This window comes from Rhinopithecus bieti, unplaced genomic scaffold, assembly GCF_001698545.2.
Source record: "Rhinopithecus bieti isolate Rb0 unplaced genomic scaffold, ASM169854v2 scaffold_48368, whole genome shotgun sequence".
NCBI lineage: Eukaryota > Metazoa > Chordata > Mammalia > Primates > Cercopithecidae > Rhinopithecus > Rhinopithecus bieti.
The window spans coordinates 834,286-859,834 of NW_016819103.1; the positions used below are offsets into that span (position 1 = coordinate 834,286).

The window sequence follows — 25,549 nt, forward strand, 5'->3', positions numbered from 1 at the left end:
ACATGTAGATTTAAAAAAAAAAAAAAAAAAAAAAAAGGTTAAGGTCCAATTCCTGCCTATAAAATCTTCCAGGTAAAGTTTCATAAGACGAGGTTGGGCTACACCTTGAAAGATACATAGAATCCACATAGCTGGGGCGGGGCTTGGAGGTTCATGCCTGTAAACCCAGCACTTTGGGAGGCAGAGGTGGGTGGTTTACCTGAGATCAGGAGTTCAAGACCAGCTTGGCCAACACAGTGAAACTAAAAATACAAAAAAATTAGCCGGGTGTGGTGGCACGCGCCTGTAATCCCACCTACTTGGGAGGCTGAGGTAGGAGAATCACTTGAACGTGAGAGGCAGAGGCAGAGGCTGCAGTGAGCTGAGATCGCTGCACTCTAGCCTGGGCTACAGAGCGAGACCCATCTCAAAAAAAAAAAAAAAAAAAAAAAAAGAATCCACAAAGCTGGAAAGGAGTAGAAAGGGCATTCCAAATGGAAGAAAAACTAAAAGAATCTAAAGAGGGAATGGTTGGCAAACCAGAAGATAAATCAAATTGGAGCTAAGAGAGCTTAATCCTTGAGCTTTATTTTAACAGGCCAGTGGTTGGATGAATCACTACCAAATAAGAAATAAAGCAAAGCTACGCTAAGCTAAAGGAAAGTGTTCTCAAAAAAGAGTCTTCTGTGCCACGTTGGTGTTTTTTCACATCCCTCAATCTGGCTGCCTGCTGGTTTCCATGGCTTAGATTTACCCATTTGGAAAAACAACCCCTCCCCTGACAATACCAAAATCACTACCTCTGCCATGAAATTAGGCAAGAAATATACATACTCCAACCTCTAATTTAGACGATAAACTTGCCAAAAGTACGGAATATATCTTTTTTTCACATAGTACCAATCAACAGTGTCATGATAGGCATTCCAATAAGTAATGAATTACAAGTTAGCAATGAGCAACACCTTAATACTGTCCATAAATCCCCACCAGAACTGAAACTTTAAAAGCTGGCAATATCAATTATTGGTAAAGATGTAGAGTTCCTGGCCAGGCGTGGCGGCTCATATCTGTAACCCCAGCACTTTGGGAGGCCGAGGCAGGTGGATCACCTGAAGTCAGGAGTTCGAGACCAGCCTGTCCAACATGTCCAACATGGTGTGACCCCAGCTCTACTAAAAATACAAAAAAATTAGCCGGGCGTGGTGGCGGGCGCCTGTAATCCCAGCTACTGGGGAGAGTGAGAGAGGAGAATCACTTGAACCCAGGAGGCGGAGGTTGCAGTGAGCCGAGATCATACCACTACACTCCAGTCTGGGCAACAAGAGTGAAACTCCATCTCAAAAATAAAAAATAAATAAATAAAGACGTAGAGTTCCTGAAATGCTTATACACTGCTGGTAGAAGAGTAAGATGTTATAACCACTTTGGAAAACAGTTGTGCAGTTTCTTAAAAAGTTAAACATACCCAATAATCCAGCAATTCTACTCCTAAGTATTTACCCAAAAGAAATGACCACATATGTCCACAAAAAGCTTCCATAAAAATATTCAGAGATTGTACAACGAAGTGTACATCTTAAAATGGTTAAAATCATACATTTTATGTTATATATATGCTTGACCACAATAAACAATTCTGAGCAACTTCATTCATTACAGTTCAAAACCGGAAACTTAAAACATCATCCATCAAGTTTAGAAGAGATAAGCAAATCGTGGTATACTCATAAGACGACAATGCCAAAGAACAAACTACTCCAGCAGCATGCATGAATCTCAGAAACACTATGTTCGGCACAAGAAGCTGGATCCAAATTACTTTACATGACGTTCAAGACCAGGCCAACCTAATCTATGACTACAGAAGCCAAAACATTGGTTCTCTTTGGGGGATGTGCGTCATGACTGTTAAGGAAGCTTGAGGAGGCTCAGGGGTGATAAGAATGTTCTCCCTCTTGATCTGGGTAGTCAGCCCAAATCAAAAAGACTGTTAACAATAAATACAGAATAATGGAGGCCACAGTTTAGACAGCCTAAGGTCAACCACTCATAACCAAAACTTAAGTCATCCTGATTTCCCCGAACACTAAACCTAAATATAAAAGAAACACAAATCTGAGTTTTTTTGTCCTTATCAGTAGATAAGGACAAAAATAAGGTTTGATAAGGATCAAACCCATCAGCTAACAACAAATCAGCTTGAACAGCTGTCTGACTTCAGGATATATACATAACAGCCATTCACAAAAAAGGTCAAATCATTCCTCCTTTATGCTCTAAACTGCACTGTAACTGCTGTAAAACTGAGACTGTGACATTTTTGGGTTTGAGGTCTCCCAGTCCATGAACTCTCCTCTTGTACGTATGGAAAACACTTAAAAATCTAACTTGATCTAATTTTATGTTTGACAAAACATAGGGGAAAAAAATTCACGAAGCTATACCCTTAGGAGTTCATCATAATTAATTATGCCTCAACAAAAAAATTGAAGAAAACAGAACAGGTGGAAAACCCCAGTCCATTATCCCAGTTAAGCCCAAGGTTTGCATTTTATCTAGCCCTCGCTAAGTACTCCACTATCATGAGGTCAGAGCTCATAATCAGAAATCCCCCTTGGAGTGCTGTAGTGTCTGTCCTGTTCAGGGCAGCATTAGGTCTGACCAGAGAATTTTCAGAACATACAACTAATCCATCAATTTCTTAAGCCTTTTAAAATTCACTGAACTTGGCCGGGCGCAGTGGCTCACACCTGTCATCCCAGCACTTTGGGCAGGCAGATTGCCTGAGGTCAGGAGTTCAAGACCAGTCGAGACAACACTGTGAAATCCCGTCTTACTAAAAATACAAAAATCAGCCGTATGTGGTGGCACGCACCTGTAGTCCTAGCTACTTGGGAGGCTGAGGCAGGAGAATGGCTTGAACCCAGGAGGCGGAGGTTGCAATGAGCCGAGATCGTGCCACTGCACTCCCGCCTGGGTGACAGAGCAACACTGTGTCTCAAAAATAAATAAATAAAAATAAAATTCACTGAATTTAAAATTTTGCATATATTTCATTCCTATTAAGACCCAAGATGAACCAGTTAATCTTTCTTTTTAAAAAAGGCTAATAATTCTTCAATAAAAGCTAGTTCCCAGTATAGCGACAGATAGAATGGAGTGAGGCAGTCCGACTCTCCGGCCATAGTTAACAGACCAAGGAAAAAAAATCCCACACTCCTAAGATTCCAAAGAAATTTTCTACAGGTTTCCTTAATGTACTTTAAAATCCTTCACAAGACCATGGGGAAAATAAATCATCCTCTCAAATTTATATTCTGAAGTTTGAAAATAAAAGCAGTTCCTTTTCATGTTTGGATATAGTCACTCTGAACAGTAAATCAGCTAACAGACATCAACCTGGCATAAGACTCTTCATAACCTGTAATTATCTTCTTTATTTACCTGTTGCTCATCTGTCTCCCCTGCTGGAATATACACTCCATAAAGTCAGGGATCGTGCTGTCTGTTTTGCTAGCAGCCATATCCCCAGCATATAAAACAGTTCCTGGCACATAATGGGTATTAAATATTTTCCCATCAGTGATCAGTTCATTTAGCGGACTGTCCAAAGTCAAGTAACCAGAAAGCAAGACGAACAAGGGCAGCTATCTGTAATCAAGCAGCCAACTTCAAAAGTTTTCCTACAGAATCTAAGTCCTAAAGATTTTTTCTTTCTCTCTTCCCCTCTTATTAATATTGCTCCTTTTTCCAGCTATCTTTCCTGCCTCTAAGAACAGTATTCTAAGAATTAAGAAACTCACTTGTATCACCAACTAGCTGAGTATCCTTGGGCTAGTCATACAATTGCAATGTTTATCTTTAGTGAAAAGACACTAGAGTAGATTCATTCATAAGGTGACAACACTTGCCTGGTGTGAAGAACGAGGAGTTGCAAGACAAAATCCTAGCCCTCCCAGAAATTAGAGTAAGCCAGAGGAGGGAGGTAACACAGCAAGATAAATTCCATGGCAGAAATATGCCAGCATGACATGAAAATACAAATACCTAATCCCTCCAAGAAGGCAGAGGAGGGCCGGGAGGGGTGGCTCATGCCTGTAATCCCGGCACTTTGGGAGGCCAAGGCGGGCAGATCACGAGGTCAAGAGATCGAGACCATCCTGGTCAACACGGTGAAACCCCATCTCTACTAAAAATACAAAAAATTAGCTGGGCGTGGTGGGGGGCACCTGTAGTCCCAGTGACTCAAGAGGCTGAGGCAGGAGAATCGCTTGAACCTGGGAGGCAGAGGTTGCAGTGAGCCAAGATCACACCACTGCACTCCAGCCTGGTAACGGAGCAAGACACTGTCTCAAAAAAAAAAAAAAAGAAGAAGAAAAGAAGGCAGCGGAGAGGAGGGTCACTTTCCAGAAGAAGCCCTTGCCCTTGACGGACTAATAGAAGCCACGAGAAAGGAGCAGGGAGATTTCAGATAGAGGCAGAAAGGCTTACTCGCAGGAAGCAGTTTCACATTATGTGGACTGCAGGGTGTGAGGGAACATGGAAAGTAAGGCTGAAGAGGTAGGCAATGATATTCTGGTAATATTACAGATGCAAACCTAGAAGGAGATGAGATTAGAGGCAGGGAGCAGTTTAGAAATTATTTTAGCAATTAAGAGGAAAACTAACGGAGACCTAGTAAGAGAGGAGTTCCTAGGACCTCTTCAACCTATTCTACCCTTTGCCCCTAGGTGACCATGTTCACTCCAAGCTTCAAGTATTCTCTATCCAATATCTCCAGCAGCAGCCTCTCCTGAGCTCTAGAACCATATACCCAATTTTCTAACATTTCTCTCTTCTTCGAAATCTCAAAGAGCCTTCAAACTCAACACAGCCAAAGCTAAGCCTATGATCTCACCCCAGAACCTAGTCCTCTTCCTGTGTTTCCTGTCTCTGCAAATGGCAGCACCACCCATCCGCTTGTACGAGCTGGAAACCTGGGAGGCACCCTTAGTGTCTCCTATGTCCTCTCCCTCATCCGCTGTTCAATCCATCACCAAGCCCTGTCAGGCTCCTCCCTAAGGATCTCATACATCTATCCACTGCTCTCCTCTGTGGCCACCGCCAGAATTTGGCTCGCCCCTATCTCTTGCCTAAGCCAGTGCAACAGGTTCATATCCTCTCCTATTACTATTTCATCTCTTATTCCCTTCCAGTCCATTCTCAAACTGCGACAAAAGTTTGTTTTTAGTGCTCATCAGCCTGCACACCCTTTTATGCCCGCCTACTCACCCCCAGAAGCTCCATCAAGCCCCTGTTGATTGGCATCGCTCACCATATGTGCACCAGCACCTTATTCCTGAAGGAATCTTATTCCAGGTTGTTTTTTTTTATTCTTTTGAGACCGAGTCTCACTGTGTTGCCCAGGCCAGAGTGTGGTGGGGCGATCTCGGCTCACAGCAACCTCCGCCTCCCGGGGTTTAAGTGATTCTCCTGCCTCAGTCTCCTGAGCATCTGGGATTACAGGCATGCACCAGCATGCTGGACTAATTTTTATATTTTTAGTAGAGGCGGGGTTTCACCACATTGGCCAGGCTAGTCTCAAACTCCTGAGCTCAGCAATCTGCCTGCCTCAGTCTCCCAAAGTGCTGGGATTACAGGCATGAGCAACCACCCCTGGCCAGGACTCAGTACTTGAGCAAAGGGAGGCAAGAATTTAAGAATTTGGAAAAAGTCAGTACTGCATGGCATAAAGAGATTAAGGTAAAGACTAAAAAATATTGAACTTGCCACTAGGATATCATTTAGTGACCGTATCTGAAACAAATTCAAATGAGTTGTCAGAGCAGAAATCAGAGGACAGCAGATTAAGAGGGAAAGGGCAGAAAGGGAGCAGAGGTGAGTGGGCCTTCTTCCAAAAACGTGGATGGCAAGGACCAAAAAGTCTAATGGCTGGAACAAACACAAGATTTAGGGAAGGGTTTGTTTTTGTTTTAAAGTTGGGAGAGACTTGGATAGGAGCACATGATGAAGAGAAAGAAGCAGGAGAGGAAGAGGAGGGTATCAGAACAGAAAGAGATCTGTGAGCACCAACAGAACAAACTGCCTTCATTGCCCCTGAAGGAAGGAACATGAATGGTGATGAATTCAGAAGAGCTTGCAGGCAGGGAAGCAACATGTGGTTCTTTTAGTTTCTCCTTAAAGGAGATGTAGAGCAGATTCTTCCAGCTCTACAAGAAGGTCCTCTCCTACTCACTCTCTCTTTACTGGACAAAATATAGAACCAAATACTATATGTACTGTATCAAACACCAAGAGCGCGATGCTTGATGTCCACTGTGAGTTCTGGAACTTTACCTTGTCCCCTACCAGTATCAGCCCTCTTTTATTGGTACGAAGCCTCTAACAGAAAAAAGTCTCCCAGCCTGGTCTCCAGAAACTGGTGGTAACTGCTCCGAATTTTGAATTCAGCAGAGCTGTGCTAGAAAACTGCACATGAGGTTTATACTGAGAATGACAGCTATTTTCCATTCCCTTTACCCTCTGCTCAGTAGAACTTAAAGGCTGGCACAGCTGCTATTACATATTCCTTAAAAAGTGAACCAGATCATTCTCGTAGGTGATTTTAAGCATTAGCAAAGAGGTCATAACTTTTCAGCAGGAAAATAAAACAAAGGTTCTTTCTGGGGTCAGCCAATAGCTTATCAGTGGCTCATCAGAAAACAATAGTTTAAAAGACTTGCCTAGTAAGAAGGGAAGAAAATAGAAAATAATTTTAAAAAAACGGCTGACATTAAACTAAAATTTTAAATTAATCTCTTGTCACTGTAATAGTAGTGTGCCACATAATGGAAGATGCGTTTATTTTCAAAGGGGAAAATGTCCAGAAACTTGCACTCATCACTCTGTTAACTGTTATCAGGGAAGAAGTATAGAGTCTTCCAGCTGGATTATGGGTAGTGTAAACAACTTTGCTAAATTGCTTGGCAGAGCACATCTGCATCAAACCATTAAAGTCTGGAATTCACTCTATTAAAATCAAATCATTAGCCAAGAAGAATTAACAGTCAACTATTTTCATGCAAAACAGATATGAAATAAAAATCAAGAGCAATACATGAGTAATTCTTTTTCATTCACAATTTTAGATGGTGCATAATGCAGAGTATTGTTTCAGAAACGTGCTGCTCTGTAACAGCCATGTCTATACAATATAGGGTACTGTTTGGATACTGGAGCAATTTAAGCTTTTTCTATGTATCCAAAAGTCCCTGGATTAAGATCCAAAGAAACCTGGCTCAGCAACAAAGTTGACTTGTAACACGTCTCAGCCTTTAAGCAAATTGCTTATTAATGCAGAAAGAAAGTTGCTGTTCAGACCCTAAGTAAGCTATCTATCTCCAGAAGTGTCCCCCATGTTGCAGTCTCCAAAACTGTGCAGAATTTTCTCCCAATTTTCCATTACACCATGGATGGTGGGAGGGCTTCAACAGGTGGTGAAGAATGTGAACAAAACACTAACTGGAAAAAAAAAGTTCTTCCCAAAGTATCACCAACTCTGTTTAATAAACAGTGGAGCTGCAGATGAATGAGAAGGGAGGCTGGCACATATATTATCTGTATATAATGTCTGTATATCCCACAGCCAAGAGTTCTCACACTTGAAGAGATACTGGCTTCACATGGAAAAAACAAAACCTCGCAGGATGTGTGTACTACTACTACTTTAAAAGATCTCACAAAAAAAGATACAAAAGAAGGCATACAGAAATCCCATTACACAGGGTTAAAAAAAAAAAAAAACAAGCTAGAATTTGTTTAGAATTATACACATGGTAGTAAAGGTATAAAGAAAAGCAAGGTACAATTGTGGTGATCTCTTGGGGTTGGGAGGGATCTGATCAAAAGATAATACCTGGAAGGGGCAATTCACTATTTCTTGACCTGGCCATCATCACCAGGTTGTTCATTTCTCTAAACATAAAAAACACATTTTTATGCACTTTTCTGTATGTATATTTCGTTATAAAACATGATGAGAGATCGATCCCTACTACATTCCTTAGTAGAGTATAGGCATTCCATAAATGTTTAATAACAGAATGGATCTGGGATAACAAAATGGTACCAGTACTAAGTTTTCTGTAATCACTTGCTAAATATATTTCAGTGTGTCATGTTTACAGACTTTGCAAACAAAAGAGTGAAATGTTAAGAGTTTGGAAAGACCCTATGCATAGCAACACATTAAAGAGGACTTTTAACAGGTTTTCTATTTTATTTAGAGTAAATAAACATTCTTTCAACTAGTCATGATTCACATGGATAGGATTAAAACATATTCTATACATACCTTGAATTTAAAACAATCTACAGAATTAAAAAAAATGCAAAAAAAGGCAAGATAGCAAAGCAACGTGACAAAAATAATTCCTTCAAACTTACAGAACAGGTAACATTCAGAAAGGAAAAAAGAGAGCAAATGAAGAAAGCAATATCATTTTCAGGCCCTGCTTTTAAAAATAAGCAGTCATGGTTAGGATTTTGTTGAGAAGTCAGGGGGTGGAAAATGACACATGAGTTCATTAAAAAATAAAAGATGGAGAGAAACCTGTTTTAGACTACAAATGTATTGCAGAGTAAGTCTTAAAAAACAGTTGCCATGAGCTTAAATGTGCAATAATAAATACCACTAAATAGAAACCGCCACTGAATAAACGTCAGATACTTTGAGATGACAAAGATCGCCAGAAACATTCCCTGGTCCAACTGTTTTTATATATTTGTGTACACGCATAAGTGCTAAATCTGGATCTAATTTCTTCCTGAAAAAATCCAGTTTTCTGCAACATCCTCACAGGGAGAACTAAACTATATTGAGAAGTTTGGAATCTCCTCACTTGCCAAGGAGGACTGCTTTCTATCTTTACCGCATGTTTTAAAAAATCTTCACAGCAACACATCCAGGCACCCTAGGAATACAAGGCCACGCAGACAATAGGGAAGGAAGGAAGGAGGGAGGAAGGCAAACCTGGCCTCCAGAAGGAGCCAAGTGTAGGGCTCCAAGAGATAAACAGCCAAGTACAATAATCTTTCAAGAAGGGGGTTGAGAAACAAGGGTGGGAGCTGGAAGGAAGGAGGGTATAATCACATCTTACTTCACAAACTGTAATTAGGAGAAAGACAGCAGCCATGCCGGCTCTCTCGCAGAGCTCCTGGGCTCACCTGGGCATGTTTTACTACTCAAGCTCCTCCTAGTTTCTTTCTCTCTCTGTCTCCCTCTTCCTCCCTAGCCCCACCTGCCCCCACTGCCTATCCTTTCCTGCAAGTAAAAAGCTAAAGTAAAATGACTTTCTACAGCAAAACAGTTACAGATGTTCTACCTCAGAACACATCCCAGATCAAGAGCTCGTCACTTGATATGCAGGGCTGGGGACCAGGAGAGGGTATGAAATGGCCCTGTGCTGTGGCCTTTTCACCTACCCAAGCCTCCTAAGTTTCCTGATGCCTGAGCTCATTAGACAAAGAACAATGAAGCCAGGACTCCACTCAACCACTGGTGGTTAGACTGGCGGACACCAAAATATCACAGGGTCTCAGTGAACTCAGCAACTCTCCAGTGTGCGTCTTCCCTTCCATTCCAGAAAATTAACTTAAAAGTTGCCTGTGATGAAACAAGGAATAACTGTGTTTAAAACAATGAACCATTCTAAAACGTGAAGTCGGAATTATTCGCTCTTAAGCTTTGAGAGGATCACAAATGCAATGTATTCCTACTTTCTCCCAATATAAATCACGCTATTAAATTAAAAGGAGAGAATTCTTCCACCAAATTACACACTAATGGCTCTTAACCCATAATTAAAGTATTGCTACCAGCAGTGTAAAGCCCCAGCCAGCCAGGGCACGTTTGGCAGGCCCAGGTCTCAGCCCCAGGGATGATGTCAGTGCAGCGACAGCCATCTTGAGGAAAGCCGGTAGTCTAACCTGTCCCTCTCCCTGTCCCTGCTCCCTGGGGACTGGCTCTGGGGCTGGCATCCACGCAGGCCTCCTCCTCTGCACAGGCAGACAAAAGGAAAGCAAGACCAGTGCCAGAGCAGCACAAAGAGCACCTTCCAGCAAGGCTGCTCACTCAGAGGTGTCTCACCTACCCTTTCCCCAACATCACAACAGCCTGGGAATTTGGACCAGCAACTGGCTTCAGAGCAAGGAGAAGTGGGAGAGGCTCGACTGTGCACTGTAATCCAGGGTGTTATCCTCGTGTTAGGCTGTGAGGGCACCCAGGACAGGGCATGACCCTAACATCACGGAGCTAATGAGGAGATAAGACATGAAATAAGCCGGGCGCAGTGGCTCACGCCTGTAATCCTAGCACTTTGGAAGGCCAAGGCAGGCAGATCACCTGAGGTCAGGAGTTTGAGACCAGCCTGGCCAACATGGTGAAACCCCGTCTCTACTAAAAATACAAAAATGATCTGGTCATGGTGCAGGGCACCTGTAATCCCAGCTACTAGGGAGGCTGAGGCAGGAGAATCACTAGAACCCGGGAGGCAGAGGTTGCAATGAGTGGAGATGGCGCCACTGCACTCTAGTCTGGGCAACAGAGCAAGACTCTGTCTCAAAAAAAAGACATGAAATAATTCTGGAGAGGCAGTACGGCATAGGAGATTCATAGAAGAGTCAAAACTCAATTCAATCCTGCCACAAACTTTCTAAATAAACTTTCTGAAAAAGAGTTTACCTCTCTGAGCCTCACTTTCCTTGGTGAAAACAAGGCAAAGGTATTAGATGATGTCTGAGGCCCTGGATAGCTCTGCAATAATTAGATAATTAGAGAATACAAGGCAGTATATAATCAAGTGTTAAATTATACAGTAGCAACTACAGCTGCCATTGAGAGATTGCACTGATTTTTTTTGAGTCAGCCTTCATTCTAAACCACTTCCTGAGAGCCCACTCAGACCCTGTGCTAGGATTCAGGGATGCAATGGTCACCAAGAGAGAATGCTTTGCCTTCATGAAGCTTTCGCCAGTCCAGCAAGGTATTCTCAGGTGTTCAGAGGAGGGAAAAAAAATGAGGGCTGGGGTTGGCCTATGACCTTTTCATGGAGACAGAGGCAAAACTGGGCTTCAAGTGGGTATCATTTGAGTATTCAGTGGGGTGATGAATGATGCAGTGGTTAATTGCTGAGTATGGTAGTAATAAGCCATGAGGTTCCGAACGCATTAGCACAAGCACAGTTCTGCTAATCTGCTCATCATTAGTGAAGGTAATTAGCTCCCAGAAGTTAGCCAGACTTCGATTCTTCCGGCCCTCTGCCTAACTTCTCCTTCTCCCCCCCCAAACCTGCTAATTGTGGTTAACTTTTTCCCTTTATTCTCTTTTCAATTATTCTTGCAGACAACTATGGTGGAGGGCAGGAGCCAGGAAGCAGTTACCAAGGAGGGAGTCCACATCTAAGCAATATGGAGTCAGTCAGGAAGGAAGACCTTGTATGCTATAAGGTAAACAGCTAAAAAGATCTATTTGCATATTAAGTCACAAGAGAGATTTAAGAAAGATGGCACAGGCTGAGCGCAGTGGCTCACGCCTGTAATTCCAGCACTTTGGGAGGCTGAGGCGGGCGGATCACCTGAGGTCAGGAGTTCGAAACCAGCCTGGCCAACATGGTGAAACCCATCTCTACTAAAAATACAAAAATGGGCCAGGCGTGGTGGCAGGCACCTGTAATCCCAGCTACTCGGGAGGCTGAGGCAGGAGAATCGCTTGAACCCGGGAGGCAGAGGTTGCAGTGAGCCGAGATCGCGCCACTGCACTCCAGCTCGGGGGACAAATGTGAGACTTCGTCTCAAAAAAAAAAAAAAAAAACCAGACACATGGTTTATTTTTGAGTAGAGCTGTGTCTTATACAACTAAGGAATATGGTATAATTTAGCTGGTAAGAATAATTAACCATCCGCATCTTAATTCTTAAAACTAAAATGCCAAAAAATTAATTTGTCCCTTATTCTTAAGAGGCATGAAACTTGACTGTGCCCTAAATGAAATCAAATGTTGCCTACCAACAGTACATTCCATTTTCCAAACAACTTCCCTGGAATGCTGGGGAGCTGATATGTTTAAAACGAATATTCTCCAAGTCCAAGTGCTGGATTTAAAAGAACCATAATCTTTCCAACTTTTCTTACGAAAAAATCCCCTGTATGATTTATGCCCATCTTCAAAATACCCTCTGGAGTTCAGACCAGATGTGTGCAGTGTTTACACTGAGAAAACCACTAGGACATCAACAATTCACTATAAACACCACTCAAATTTTGCTGTGCTTTCCTTCATTTCCTCTGCATTTATTCTGGTGTTAAAATAATGTTAACTCTCATAATAAGGAAAATAGGAGCAGATGTTTAAACCAAACAGACTTTAGTCCATTATCCCATATAGCTACTCAACTTTCAAAATCAAAGTTTCTTCCTCCCAAATAATACCGAGCGGAAGAGAAAGCAAGAGGAAGAGTGGTACTTCGCCCCCCAGGAAAAAAGAAAGAAGAGAGAGAGAAGAGAAGATAAAGAGAGAAGAGAACAGAACGAGACAAGAGAAGAGAGAGAAGCAGCACTGTAGTTTCCTGTGTGTTGCGTGCTACACAACAACTCGTCCTGGGCTCGCTGTCCATAAGCTGGTCCTCACCAATCGGAGACAGGAAAAATTAATCTGGTATCTGGTATCAATTTCCCTACTATCTTATATTTCTCTCTTAGGCCATTATGTTTTGTTTTTAAAATACCATATTACTTGTTGGCAAAGGCAATACAACAGAAATTGCCTCAAAAGTTTTCTTTCTTGTTGGGGAAGTGGGGGGATGGTAAAAAAAAAAACAACAACAAAAACAAAACCCTGACTGCAATGTGTGAATGTCACAGGAAACAAGCCCAGCAATGGCTGCTTATGGCTTTCTAAAGTCGTCTACCTTTTTAAAGTGAGTTCAGAAGCAAGATGTTACTTAATACATCAGATGCAAAGAAAGCAATTCACCAAAATTCTCATAGCAAGAACTAGTAGAAGTAAAGAAAAACAAATACCCTTTTTAAGAAATGTTAAATATGAGATCCTTATCCATAGAGTTTTAAAAAACAACGCGAATGAGGGTTTTTTTTTTTCCCCTTTAAGGGGAAAAATATTCTTGAAAGGGTAAGTTTTCAACTGATTAGGAAACAGGCCTTAAGTTTTAGACTAAAATTACAAGTGAATTACCCTCCCAAGTTTTGTAGCTGTTTTCTTTTTCAAGAGAAATGTCCCGTGTATTATTGGAGAAAAAATGGAAACTGCTTCTGCTGAATGAGAAAGAGAAGAGTCCCGGATGTGTGTGTGGTTACAACAAAAAATACACTTCCTGCCAGGCCGAACTCCCCCGGAGATGCCTCTCCGCGGCAGACCCAGGCCATTGCCACTTTTTCAAATCGCACGTAGAGGATGTTCCAACCGCTTAAGAAATAGATTTTTCTCTTACTGCTACCAGAGACAGCTTGAAATACAAAACAGTGAGGGAAGCACCTCGCGGGCAGGAGGAGGTAATAAATAAGAATTGAGCGCGGCTTTCTCTTTTTCAGGGCAGGCTGGGGGTCGGGGTGTTGTGTAATCGCTCCCACAGGGAGCAGAGCGCGAGGAACACCCCCCAATGTCAGCGCTCCCCGGGCTGCACAGGAAGCGCCAGCGAGACAAAGAGCCGGCCTGTGCTCGCTGACACGGTGCCCTTCCAGCCCCACGCGGGAGAGCGACATTCTCCGCTGTTGGGGACACTCACTCGCGAGCACAGAAACTGGCTGTAACTTTGGCTCCCCCTCCGTGAGCTGCAGGGCGCTGTGCCCCACAACGGGGTACAGTCGACGGTGCAATCCTTACCAGCCCCTCCCCCAAACAGTGGCTCAACTTTTACCGGCGTTCTACAAGTCCTTCCTCTAAAGACAATATTAACGGAAATCAAAAAAACATACATTTTAAAGAATTAAAAATGTAAGGCGCGAGTACGTTGCAAGCATAAAACAAACTTTGAAGGGTTTCTACTTCACCGCCTCCCCGTCCAGCCCCCCCACCGCAGCCTGCGATCCGAACACACTCGGTGCCGAACCGAACCTAAGAAACGCCGGCCTTTCAAGCGCCCTACAGCCCCGAGGACAGCAGGCGCTTAGAAGGCAGGCACCCAGCACACTGAGGAGTGGCCGAGACGAGCAACGGGCAGTAATTCTACAGCAGGACATCTACCTTCATAGCACAGAATGCCGATATTGTTGTTCATCTTGTCCAAGTACTGATAGTTCAACAGGTCCATCTTCATAAATAGCATTGATTGGGCTAGCAAAGAAAACCAGCTCTTTGCTTTCGCCCCAAAAGAGTTAAGTTTCAAAAACGAATTGTTGCTGAGTAGCTCCTGGCTCTTCAACTTCACAAAGGCAGAGGCCCAGCCTCAGACTATCAAAACAAAGTATGCAAAAGTTTAAAAAAAAAAAAAACCCAGGCACAAAAAATCGAGCTCACACGGAACCCTTCAAGGGCTTACTAGTAGACGGTGTATGTACTGTATCCCCGATCGAGTATGAAAACAGCGTTTCAGAAGTCCTTACAAGTCCTTCCTGGAAATGGAAAAGAGTGAAAAAGAGAAAAGCGCAGCCCGTTTCCTAGGACAAAGCGGCGCCGGCCCCGCTCACAGCCCGCTGCAAGCCGGCAGCGCTGACATGCGGGCTATGCTTGGCATGACTCCTATGCGGCCGCTTCCTCTTCCCGCAGGAGGCCGAGCATGCTCACTGCGCCGCGCGGCCGAGGCAGGGAGGGCTTCTGCACAGGATCAGCCTCTCAATGTAGCAAGTGTTGGAAAGAAAGAGAAAGGGGAGGGGGAGAGACTCTAGAGACGGGGCCTTGGCAGAGTGGCTCTTGACAGGAAGCAGCCCGGCCGCTGCAAAACCGTAGGAGGAAAAAAGAAAACCCAGGAAGTTTCTTTTTCAGGAGCTGAGTACAAAGTAAAAAATTCACCATGGAAGCAAACTTCCATGGAATGCAACTTTCGTGAAATTTCACGTTAGGGCTTCAGAAACCCGAAGTGCTAGTGATGCATAAGCCATATATATATATATATATATATATATATAGTTTCTTTGTTTCTTTTAAAGTTTGTTTTATAATGTCAATTTACACTTTAGCTGGATATTTAAATTTCTTATGTTAACGTTACATATAACTTCTTCCATAATCCCTGTAACAACTGAGATGGACAGGGCAGGGAGGGTATCACCCTTTCACAGCAGAGGAAACTGAGGTTCAGATGGATTAAATGACTGGCCCACAGCCCCCAAAATAGTTGACAGAACTACTTTTAAAGTGTTTTTTCCCTCCTAATGTTATAACTTTATTTAAAAAAAAAGGGGGGGGGGAGCGGGTGCAGTGGTTCACACCTGTAACCCCAGTCCAAGCAGGCAGATCACTTGAGGTCAGGAGTTTGAGACCAGCCTGGCCAGCATGGTGAAACCCCGTCTCTACTAAAAATACAAAAATTAGCCTGGCGTGGTAGTGCGCACCTGTAATCCCAGCTATTCAGGAGGCTGAAGTGGGAGAATTGTTTGAACCTGGGAGGAGGGGGATGCAGTGAGCCAAGATCATGCCACAGCACTCCAGCCTGGGCAACAGTGTGAGACAAGGAGGGGAGAAGAGGTGGAAGAGTGTTTAAGCAAATAAGACTATAATATCAAAAATTGAAAATGTACTTCAAATTATAGAAGGAAAGGGTAAAATTATTTTCATTTGGCATGTATGACACCCACCTGTGTATAAGAAGCTAGTGGCATGCAGCTGTACTATTTGCTATTGTTAGGACTTGGGGCTTAAACTTTCATTACCCAGTGCCTAGCACAACCAAGTTTAGGTGCTCAGAAACTGTTTACTTAATGAGTGAACCACTGAATGTTCAGTTTTCAGCACATGAAGAATATGTTAACAAAATAGAAAAAAAACCTCTAAACATTTGAATGAATATTCTAAAATATATTTTTAACATTCTAAAATAATATTTGAATAAATAATTTGAAGGAGTTGTATGTTAAAAATCCAGCAATAGTTGCATTGGATTTATTAGGCATACTCATGGCAAGGTGTTCTAATGAAATCCTACTTGGGAGTCCAGATGCGGTGGCTCATGGCTGAGACGGGCAGATCGCTTGAGGTCAGGAGTTTGAGAACAGCCTGGCCAACATGGTAAAACCCCGTCTCTACTAAAAATATAAAAATTAGCCGGGCGTAGTGGCATGTGCCTGTAATCCCAGCTACTCGGGAGGCTGAGGCAGGAGAATTGTTTGAACCCGGGAGGCAGAGGCTGCAGTGAGCCAAGATTGTGCCACTGCACTCCAGCCTGGGTGACAAAACAAGACTCCGTCTCAAAAAAAAAAAAAAAAATTATTTGGAAATTCATATGACATCCAAATACTGTTGCCATCATTGCTCCAACAGTAATCACTGGGGTGACAATCAGGGGAAGTAAGTAAAAGGGGAATCAAGATTTCACAAGCTTTCATTTATAAGACTATTTACTGATGCTATATTACATGTAATAAGCTATAGTAAAAGATATGTATCCTATCAATTGTAATTAAAATACTTAATGGTACTTGGTGGGGAGGGTTTAAGAAAACTTAAAATTCATAACATCCAATATACACAAGATCATTGCACTGAAAACAAACAATATCAGGTATCAGATTTAAATTCAACTGATAGTTTTGGAGTACTCTTACTGTGCTATGTTTTTACATAAATTCTCAATCAGAAAACTTTATCCATCATTAGAATATCCCACATGGGAGAGAGGTGACTGCATATTAGAACCAGGGGGGAGCTTTTAAAAATCTTGATGCTGAGGTTGCATCCCAAACTCATCTGAGGGGGTGGGAACCAGCAGCATTAGATTCTAAAGTCCCAGATGAATCCAATATGCAGTCAAGGTTAAGAACCATTGCTTTCATCTGGGAAGGGAAAAAAAACCCTGCCTTAAGATATTTTGTTTTATTCACTTATTTTGACATGAAGAGTTTTTTTTTTTAATAGTGATTTAAGCACATGATTCAAACAATACCATTGTAGAAAATGAATCAAATATTTGGTAACTTCCCTTTAGTGACTCAGCATCATTTACAATAGCAGTTCTCAGGCTCCATTTTCATGGACACTGTCTCACAGCTCTACCTTGACTGTTGTAACATTCCCAGCCAACAGCCACCACGTCTTTCCCGCTGATCCGGGAGGCTAGCATGGTGCTACTCAAGTGTGATCCAGAGGGGTTCGAGCACCAGGTGTTCCTAGTCCCCAAAATCTAGATACAGAAACTGAGAATGAACATTTAAAACTTCTATAGCAATTTGACAGACTAATTTTATGTCTCTCTAATCTTAATATTAGAGCAATTAGAGAGCTATAGTTTTCAGTTATTTTCTAGTTATTGCATTGCATTACATTTTATAAACTATCAGTCTGCAACAAAGTCTTGGGGGAAAAGGAAACAAACCTGGGTCACAGAGAAGCTTGTGCTCCAGAGGGGCCAGCTAAAATAGCCAGCCTCTGCAGGCTGGGAGTGCCTCCTGGACCAACTCTAGGCCTTTCCATCCCAGCCCCGGACAACCTTCACCTTAATTTCAAGCACACTGGATGACCTGCAGTTAGTTATTCCACAAATCACATCAGTTCGCTTCTCAGTGTGCAAGACATCTCTTCTTTCCCAGCCTGTCTACTCAGCAAACATCCTCTCTTCCTTGAGACTTGTCAGAAAGCCCCTCCTGTCCTGTGAAACCTCCCTGGGACCCTGTCCTACCATCTCCTCACACGCTACTCCAAGCTATCCTTTTACAGGATAAGTAGTCCTTATCCAAAATGCCTGGACCATAAGTGTTTTGGATTTCGGACCTTCTTGGTTTTTGGAATATTTGCGTTATACTTACCAGTTGAGCATCTCTAATTTTAAAGTCTGAAATCTGAAATTCTCCAATATGAGCGTTTCACTTGAATGTTGTGTCAGCACTCAAAACTGTTCAGATTTTGGAGCATTTTTCATTTCAGATTTTTGGATTAGGATGCTCAACCCGCCCCTTATATGTACTTCGTTCCTAGCCAAGTCTAGACCTTTGGAGCAAGGACTATGCCTTCCTCACCTTTTCAAGGTCAGTCTGGCAGAGAAGCCTGGCACATGGTAGGCCATCAATAAATACCAGCTGAATAAAATCAGTAAACATCTAAAAGACAGATTCTTCATTTCCCCATCCCTACTTCCAGCACACACTGGATTATCTTACTCGATGTCATTAGGTGGCTGCCAACATCTCGGAGACCACAGGTCATTGCCTTTAAGAAACACCATGTAGATTCTGATTGTACTTCAGGGTACAATCAACTCATCCATTTAAAAAAAAAAAAAAAAAACCCAAATACTAAAAAATATCAGTCCTTCTCAAATTCATTCATAGGCTAATATATTTATAATTAAAGTACCAACAGGATAGTTTTGTAGGGAATTGGAAATATGGGTCTAAATTTTATCCACACACACAAATGAGATGGGAAAAGCTATTTCTTTTTTTAAGAATGAATACATTTGATCTACCAAATATTTAAAACATAAAGCAAAGAACATTTTTGGAGTGTTACTGGGTACAGACTAGGTAGGACCAGACAGATACTGTGTATTTAGGAATCAGAAATCCAGGCCAGTGGGGAAGAAGTGGATTACAAAACAAGCATTACTGAGAAAAGAACCCAAATAGCACTTTGCCTTATACTGTACATCAAAATAAATCCCAAATGTTTTAAAGATGATTTAGATGCCTTTAAAGTAAGGTTTTGCTGCAAAACTTACAAAACTATAAGGATATGTTCACACTATCTGATTTGGAATAGGAAAACATTTGCTAAGCCAGAAATAAAATTTTTAATAAAAGACAGAAGCCACCAAGGAAATTGTAGAATTTGATTTAGTATACAGATTTTATGCTTTTATACATCTAAAAACACCAAAACCAAGTAGAGGCAAAAACACGAAACAGAAGAATATATTTGTATCATATATTACAGTGAAGGATAAATGTTCTTGGTATATAAAGAACATTTAAAAATAGAGCAAAGGAAAAAAATTGAAAACCACTTGATCTGAATAAACATTTTTTGAGTAAAGAGCATGAGAAACAAATGGCCAACACATTTTGAAAACTATTCAACCTTACTAATAATCAAAGAAATATAAATTTTAAGAAATTAAGTGATTTTCCATCTACCAATTTAACCAAAAGACTTTTTCAATCTTATTTCTTGCTGGTGCAACAGGATGCCGTTGGAACCTTTGCTCACTGCTAATGCAGCATAAACACATAACGCCTGCCTATAAAGCAGGTTGACACACACTGGACTGTTCTATGAAAAATGTCCATGCCTTTGTCCTTGCATTGGACTCTACTTCTAGACTTCTGTCTTAAGAAAATAGTAAGATTTGAAGAGTTTCATAAAGATGCTTATCATACTGCTATATGTAAAATGAAAACCTGAAAACCTAAAGTCCAAAAATAATAGGATGCATTAAAACTGTGGCTTATCGTTGACAGAATATTATGTGGCCATTACAACACCTTCAATAATCTATAATGACATGAGGAAATGCTATGCTATATACTGTGTGATAATACTACATTTGTTAACTGAAAACAATAAAAATGGGATATAAAACTAATTCACATTATTCACCAACTGTGCTAATGTATTTATGAGTACATACATATATATAGAAAAAAGTATACATTAAAAAGACTGGAAAGTATTCCAAAATGTTAACAGTGCCCATCTTTGAATGGTGGGCATTTTTTACATTTTCCTGAATTTCTAACTAGCCTACAAATAGTTTATTCTTCCTATAATGAAGGTGTGGATGAGGAAAGTTCTTGATTTTTAAAAAGCAGCAACACAATAATATTCCCTGGTGAGATACAAGCAATGGATATGTATATCTTATTATAGCTTACATATCTCATGATACCCCCTTTTGATTGGGGTTTAACAAGTTAATAAGAATCCAAACATTTCTTTACAACTTTGGAAGATTCAAAGATGTTTAAGATGGGGTATCTGTCTCAAAGAGCAAAGTCGACTGAGACAGCTCTAAACTTGCAGAGCTTATAGACTTGTGCAGGTGCTTTTTATCGTCTCCTGTTTACTAATTATACCATATGTCAGTACCAATTCCCCCAAACTAGACCATAAGCTTCTAGAGGGAAGGAAAGCTAAGCCTCAGTCCTTAGCGTAAAACTCCCCAACAGCACATAATAAGTGCTCAACTTGGTTTGGTTTGGTTTGGTTTGATTCAGTTTTTTGAAAAAGGATCTCCCTCTGTTGCCCAGGCTAGAGTGCAGTGGCTCAATCACAGCTCACTGCAGCCTTGACTTCCCAGGCTCAAGTGATCCTCCACTTCAGTGGTGCATGCCACCGTATCCAGCTAATTTTTTTAAATCGTTTTCTGTAGAGACAGGTTCTCGTTATGTTGCCTGGCCTGGTCTTGAACTCCTGGCCTCAAGCCATCCACCCGCCTTGGCCTCCCAAAGTGCTGGGATTACTGGCGTGAGCCACCACTCCTGGCCCAATAAGTGCTTTATAAATGTTAATTATGGTTGTGTCTCGGCATCTTTGTGGAATAATGGCAATATGACGATAAAAGAAAGCCCAGGCTAATTACTAGGCTGATCTGTTTAATTTGCTAGAGGTTTGACTACCACTTTAGAATAGATCACCAAAACTGTGAGCTGTGTAATAAAAGCCAAATAATCTTCTATTTAATATCAGCCTGGGGAAAGAAAAGCCAAATGATCAAAATCACTCCCCAGACATTTATTTAAAATAAAATGCTTTCATTTGAGCACCTGAAGAGTGGGGAAAGTTTCAATGTTAAGTCTAACATAACATCTCCAAATATCACACTAGAAAACATGAGTAACCCTACTGCGCTATTTGGTTTCCCCACTGGATTCCGTTGTGCTCTTCCTCCCAGGGTTTCAAGTAAGCTGGATATTCAGTTAATGCTTTCATTTTAAAGTGCTTTTTTCCTCTTCTTACTACATGTAGAAACACACACACACACTTTAACCTGATATAAATAATATTCAAAACAGACCTTATTAATAACAAGAAAATAAGTTTGACTATTCCTTGAGCTAAGGCATCAGTTAAACAGTAAGTTGGAGATGCAAAAATGTCATGTTTCAGAGGATCTCTAGGTCCATCGCAATTTACCAGCACATTCCTCAGTATACTAAGAACAGTAATGATGATGATGATGATGGTGGTGTTTGTAAAACACTACATTCGTCAATATATTTTGCTTTGTAATCTACTTATCTTAATTACTAAGATAAGGTTGTAAGAAGGAAAGCATAGAAAAGGGTTTAAGGGGCCGGGCGTGGTGGCTCACACCTGTAATCCCAACACTTTGGGAGGGCCAGTGGGGTGGATCACCAGAGGTCAGGAGTTCGGGACTAGCCTGACTAACATAGTGAAACTCCATCTCTACCAAATACAAAAAAAATTAGCCAGGTGTGGTGGCAGGTGCCTATAATCCCAGCTACTTGGGAGGCTAAGGCAAAACTGCTTGAACCTGGGAGGCGGAGGTCGTATTGAGCCAAGATTGCACCATTGCACTCCAGTCTGAGCAATAGAGCGAGACTCCGACTCAAAAGAAAAGAAAAGTGTTTAAGGTAAAACCTAGCATTTAGTGGTAAAAAAGAAGACTTAAGAAACTAAACTTTCTTTTCTTTTAAACACTGTTTAGAATGCAAATTCCTTAAAAGCCTAGCTGAATTACCCCCCCTAAGAACCATTAGCTAGGATTAATCTCTTTATCCTGCATTATTTTAGGTTTATTCTATACTTCTTTCTAAAACAAAACAGACTATGAGACAGTTTCTGTGTCGGTCCCCTACCATATTATAAAGACTGCTTTGTACACAGTAGGTCAACAGCTAAGCTGCTGAATTAAAGAAACCAAAACAAAACAAACTTCAAATGCCTTAAATATCAATGATGTACAGTACCAGGGAGTAGCCTGACTTTAAAAAAAAAAAAAAAAAAAAAAAAAGACAAATAAACAAAATATCTAATAAGCTCCCCCTTGGTTGTTACTTCTTTGTTAAATTCCTAAATATATCATAAAATAGTGTTTATACAACTTGGGGTTGCTCAAGGATGATTTTTTAAAAGGACAGTATTTTTTGGAATTTTTCACAAAAGCAAGTATCATTAAACTATGTCTTAGATTTTATTACTGATAAAATACTACCATTTGTAAGTTAAAACACACTCAACTTCTATTAAGTAGCGACTGATCATTCTCTGTAATCTAATAAGATTTTAACACACATTTACGCACTTTTCAAAAACTTTAAATGGGGCTGTAAATCAAATTTAAATTTTCAATACAACAGCACCCTCTAGGGGTGAACTTTAAATTACAAAGACCATTTTGAAAAGCAAACTGCAGAATTTGTGCTATTTCTTGCCTGATGTGCATTATATTTCAAATACAAAAATAAATCTTATTTTATTTAATATTAAAAGTCATAGAAAATATCTTTTAACAAATAGTTTAATTCTTACTAAACTCTGCAAAACTTAAAATACAAAGCCAATTAAATTGATATCAAATGATTAAATAGGAAATGTGCCTTTAACATAAATTTAACATTAATAATCCTAAAAAGTGCAGACTGGGAATGGTGTTTTTTTTTTGTTTGTTTGTTTTTTTTTTTTTGACATAGTCTCACTCTGTTGCCCAGGCGGGAGTGCAGTGGCACAATGTCTGCTCAACGCAACTTGTGCCCCCCAGGTTCAAGCAATTCTCCTGCCTCAGCCTCCAAAGTAGCTGGGATAACAGGCACATGCCACCACGCCAGGGTAATTTTTGTATTTTTAGTAGAGACGGTTTCACCATGTTGGCCAGGTTGGTCTAGAACTCCTGACCTCAAGTGATCTGCCCACCGCAGCCTCCCAAAGTGCTAGGATTACAGGATAAGGATGGTGTTTTAAATAAATCAGCGTGAGGGAAGGTAATTTAATTAGATTAGCATCCCCAAGAAAAGAGAAATCTCTTGCAAAACACTTTAACTTGTTAGTTTTACAACTACTGTCTTATATGTTTGACAATACAAATATTTTCTTGCAAACATACATGATTATTTTAGTGATTTTCACTACTACAACTAATTTAGGTTCAGTAAATCCCATTCAAAGAACATTCACAACTAAAACACTATTCTGATATTCACTTTGTAGCAAATCATAATTATCCATAGATGTATTCCTGCAAGATTGACTAGAACTGAATTCCATGGAAAAATACAAGAAGAACTGGAGAAAATGTCCCAAATACTCAACATTTGAAAGGCTAAGTTTGCTGCTAACCCCAATGTGTGACGCAACTTCATTTCACAGGTCAGTCTGACCGCGCAGTGCTTCATTCATTATGCAGTGTGCTAAGCACCTCCAGAGTCATCCTTCCAACCAGTTAGGGTGCCGTCTAAGAAAGACAAACCATGGCTGTTATTTTAATAGGGAGAATTGTAATGTACCCCACCTCCACCCATTCCCTCTTCCAGTAACTACCCCCATAGGGTAACTTACTATCCTAACCTTTAAGAACATAGATCAGATTGACTGCTTTATAGAAAAAGAATCGTATGGTAGCTACTCTTGTGGTGGATTCCTTCACTCCACATTGTTTATAAGTGGTAGCATTATTTTTATGTGCAGTTGCCTAGCATTCATTTCCACTGCTGTCTAGTACTCCATTACTCCAATATATCACAGGTCCTTCATTCTACCACCACTGATGGGCATTTAGGTAGTTTCTACATGGGAGTTATTATAAATAGTTCTGCTATGAATATTCTAGTATGTGTCTCTTGTCAGCCTCTGAATACATTTCTGTTGCACATGTACTCAGAAGCAGATACGTAGAAAGTGTATGTTCAGCCGGGCGAGGTGGCTCACGCCTGTAATCCCAGCACTTTGGGAGGCCGAGGCGTGTGGATCACGAGGTCAGGAGATCGAGACGACGGTGAAACCCCGTCTCTACTAAAAATATAAAAAATTAGCCGGGCGCTGTGGCAGGCATCTGTAGTCCTGGCTACTTGGGAGGCCGAGGCAGGAGAATGGCGTGAATCCAGGAGGCGGAGCTTGCAGTGAGCCGAGATCGCGCCACTGCACTCCAGCCTGGGCAACACCACGAGACTCTGTCTCAAAAAAAAAAAAAAAAGGAAGTGTATGTTCAGCTTAAGTAAATATTGCCAAATAGTTTTCCACAGCAGTAGTACCCATTTATACTCCCACCAGCAGGGTATGAGATTTCAAGTTGCTCCACATCCTTGCCAACAGTTTTCCAACTTTCAGTCCTGTTATTCTGGTAGGTATGGAGCAGCCACACTATGACTTTACTTTGCATTTCTCTAATGGATAGTAAGAACTCTGTGACACTTATAGCAGGCAGAGGGATAGAATTCACCCCAGACAACAGAGAGGGAAGGGCCCCAGCCAGAGGCTCTCAACCAAGGAGATTTGCCCCCTCAGGAGACATCTGGCAATGTCTGGTTATTTCAAATTTGGGGGTGTTATTAACATCTAGTGGCAGCTAGAGATGCTGCCAAACATCTTACAATGCACAGGACACCCCCCCACCACCACCACAACAAAGCATTATTTGGCAAAAGTGACAATAACGCCATAAATCAAGAAACCCAAATCAAGCAAATCATTATTGGGCATTTTCTCCTTAGCCAAATCATTGTTCTCTGATACCGCTCAAGAGGTCAATGTCCTATTGTCTTAAAATGTTATTTTTCCTAGAGTTGAGGGGATAGAAAGACAACAAAGGACACTAAGTACCACAGTCCATGGCACAGTGCTAGGTTCTTCTGCATATATCCTGTTGCTTTCTCAGTGCTTGCAACAATGCGGAGGTGCTACCACCAGTTTCATAGATGAGGAAACAGATACCAGGTAGGCTCCTTGGCTCCTCTCAACTCACGCAAAGAGCAGCAGAACTGGAACCAGAAGCTGTGATTTTCCACGACACCCAAGGTCTTACTTTTAACTAAAAATAAGGGGAGTTTTTAGAGTCCACAATTACTGTTAACTTGCAAGGCATGAATTTTACCTTATTAGCTTTGCAAAAGGCAGGCAAATAAAATGAGGTATGAGAAAAAGATCATTTGCAATGTTAAGATTATTAACCCGCACCTGTAAGTATCTTAAAATTTTTCAACAAATCCACCTTCCTCATCACACTGTGATCTCTTTGAAATGAAACCCATACCATATTTTTCTTTGTCTATGCCTAACGCCTGTAAGAGCAGGCACTCAACAGTTAACATGTCCTGGATTAATTACTGGCCTGAAACCCCAGTGAGAGAAGACAGAAGCTTCACAACGCAAGCAGGTGGTTTCGATTTTATTTCATCACCAATACAACTATATTTAGTAACATAAACTAGAATAAACGTATTTCATTGAAAAATATTCAGTTAAATCAAATAA

The 25,549-nt window shown here is 41.1% G+C and overlaps 1 protein-coding gene across 3 annotated transcripts in view; it reads right to left on the bottom strand.

The window, feature by feature from the left end:
• Positions 1–25,549, bottom strand: part of VGLL4 (vestigial like family member 4) — a 164,859-nt gene that overhangs the window by 73,939 nt on the left and 65,371 nt on the right. Inside the window, exon 1 of one of the 3 annotated variants that reach the window (XM_017858253.1) lies at positions 14,219–14,899. The exons of the other annotated variants lie outside the window; for them this stretch is intronic. Within the exon in view, the coding sequence (XP_017713742.1) occupies positions 14,219–14,300 (82 nt within the window). The 5' untranslated portion in view covers positions 14,301–14,899. Of the gene's footprint in view, positions 1–14,218; positions 14,900–25,549 lie in introns of those variants that run through there. 3 annotated transcript variants of the gene reach the window in all.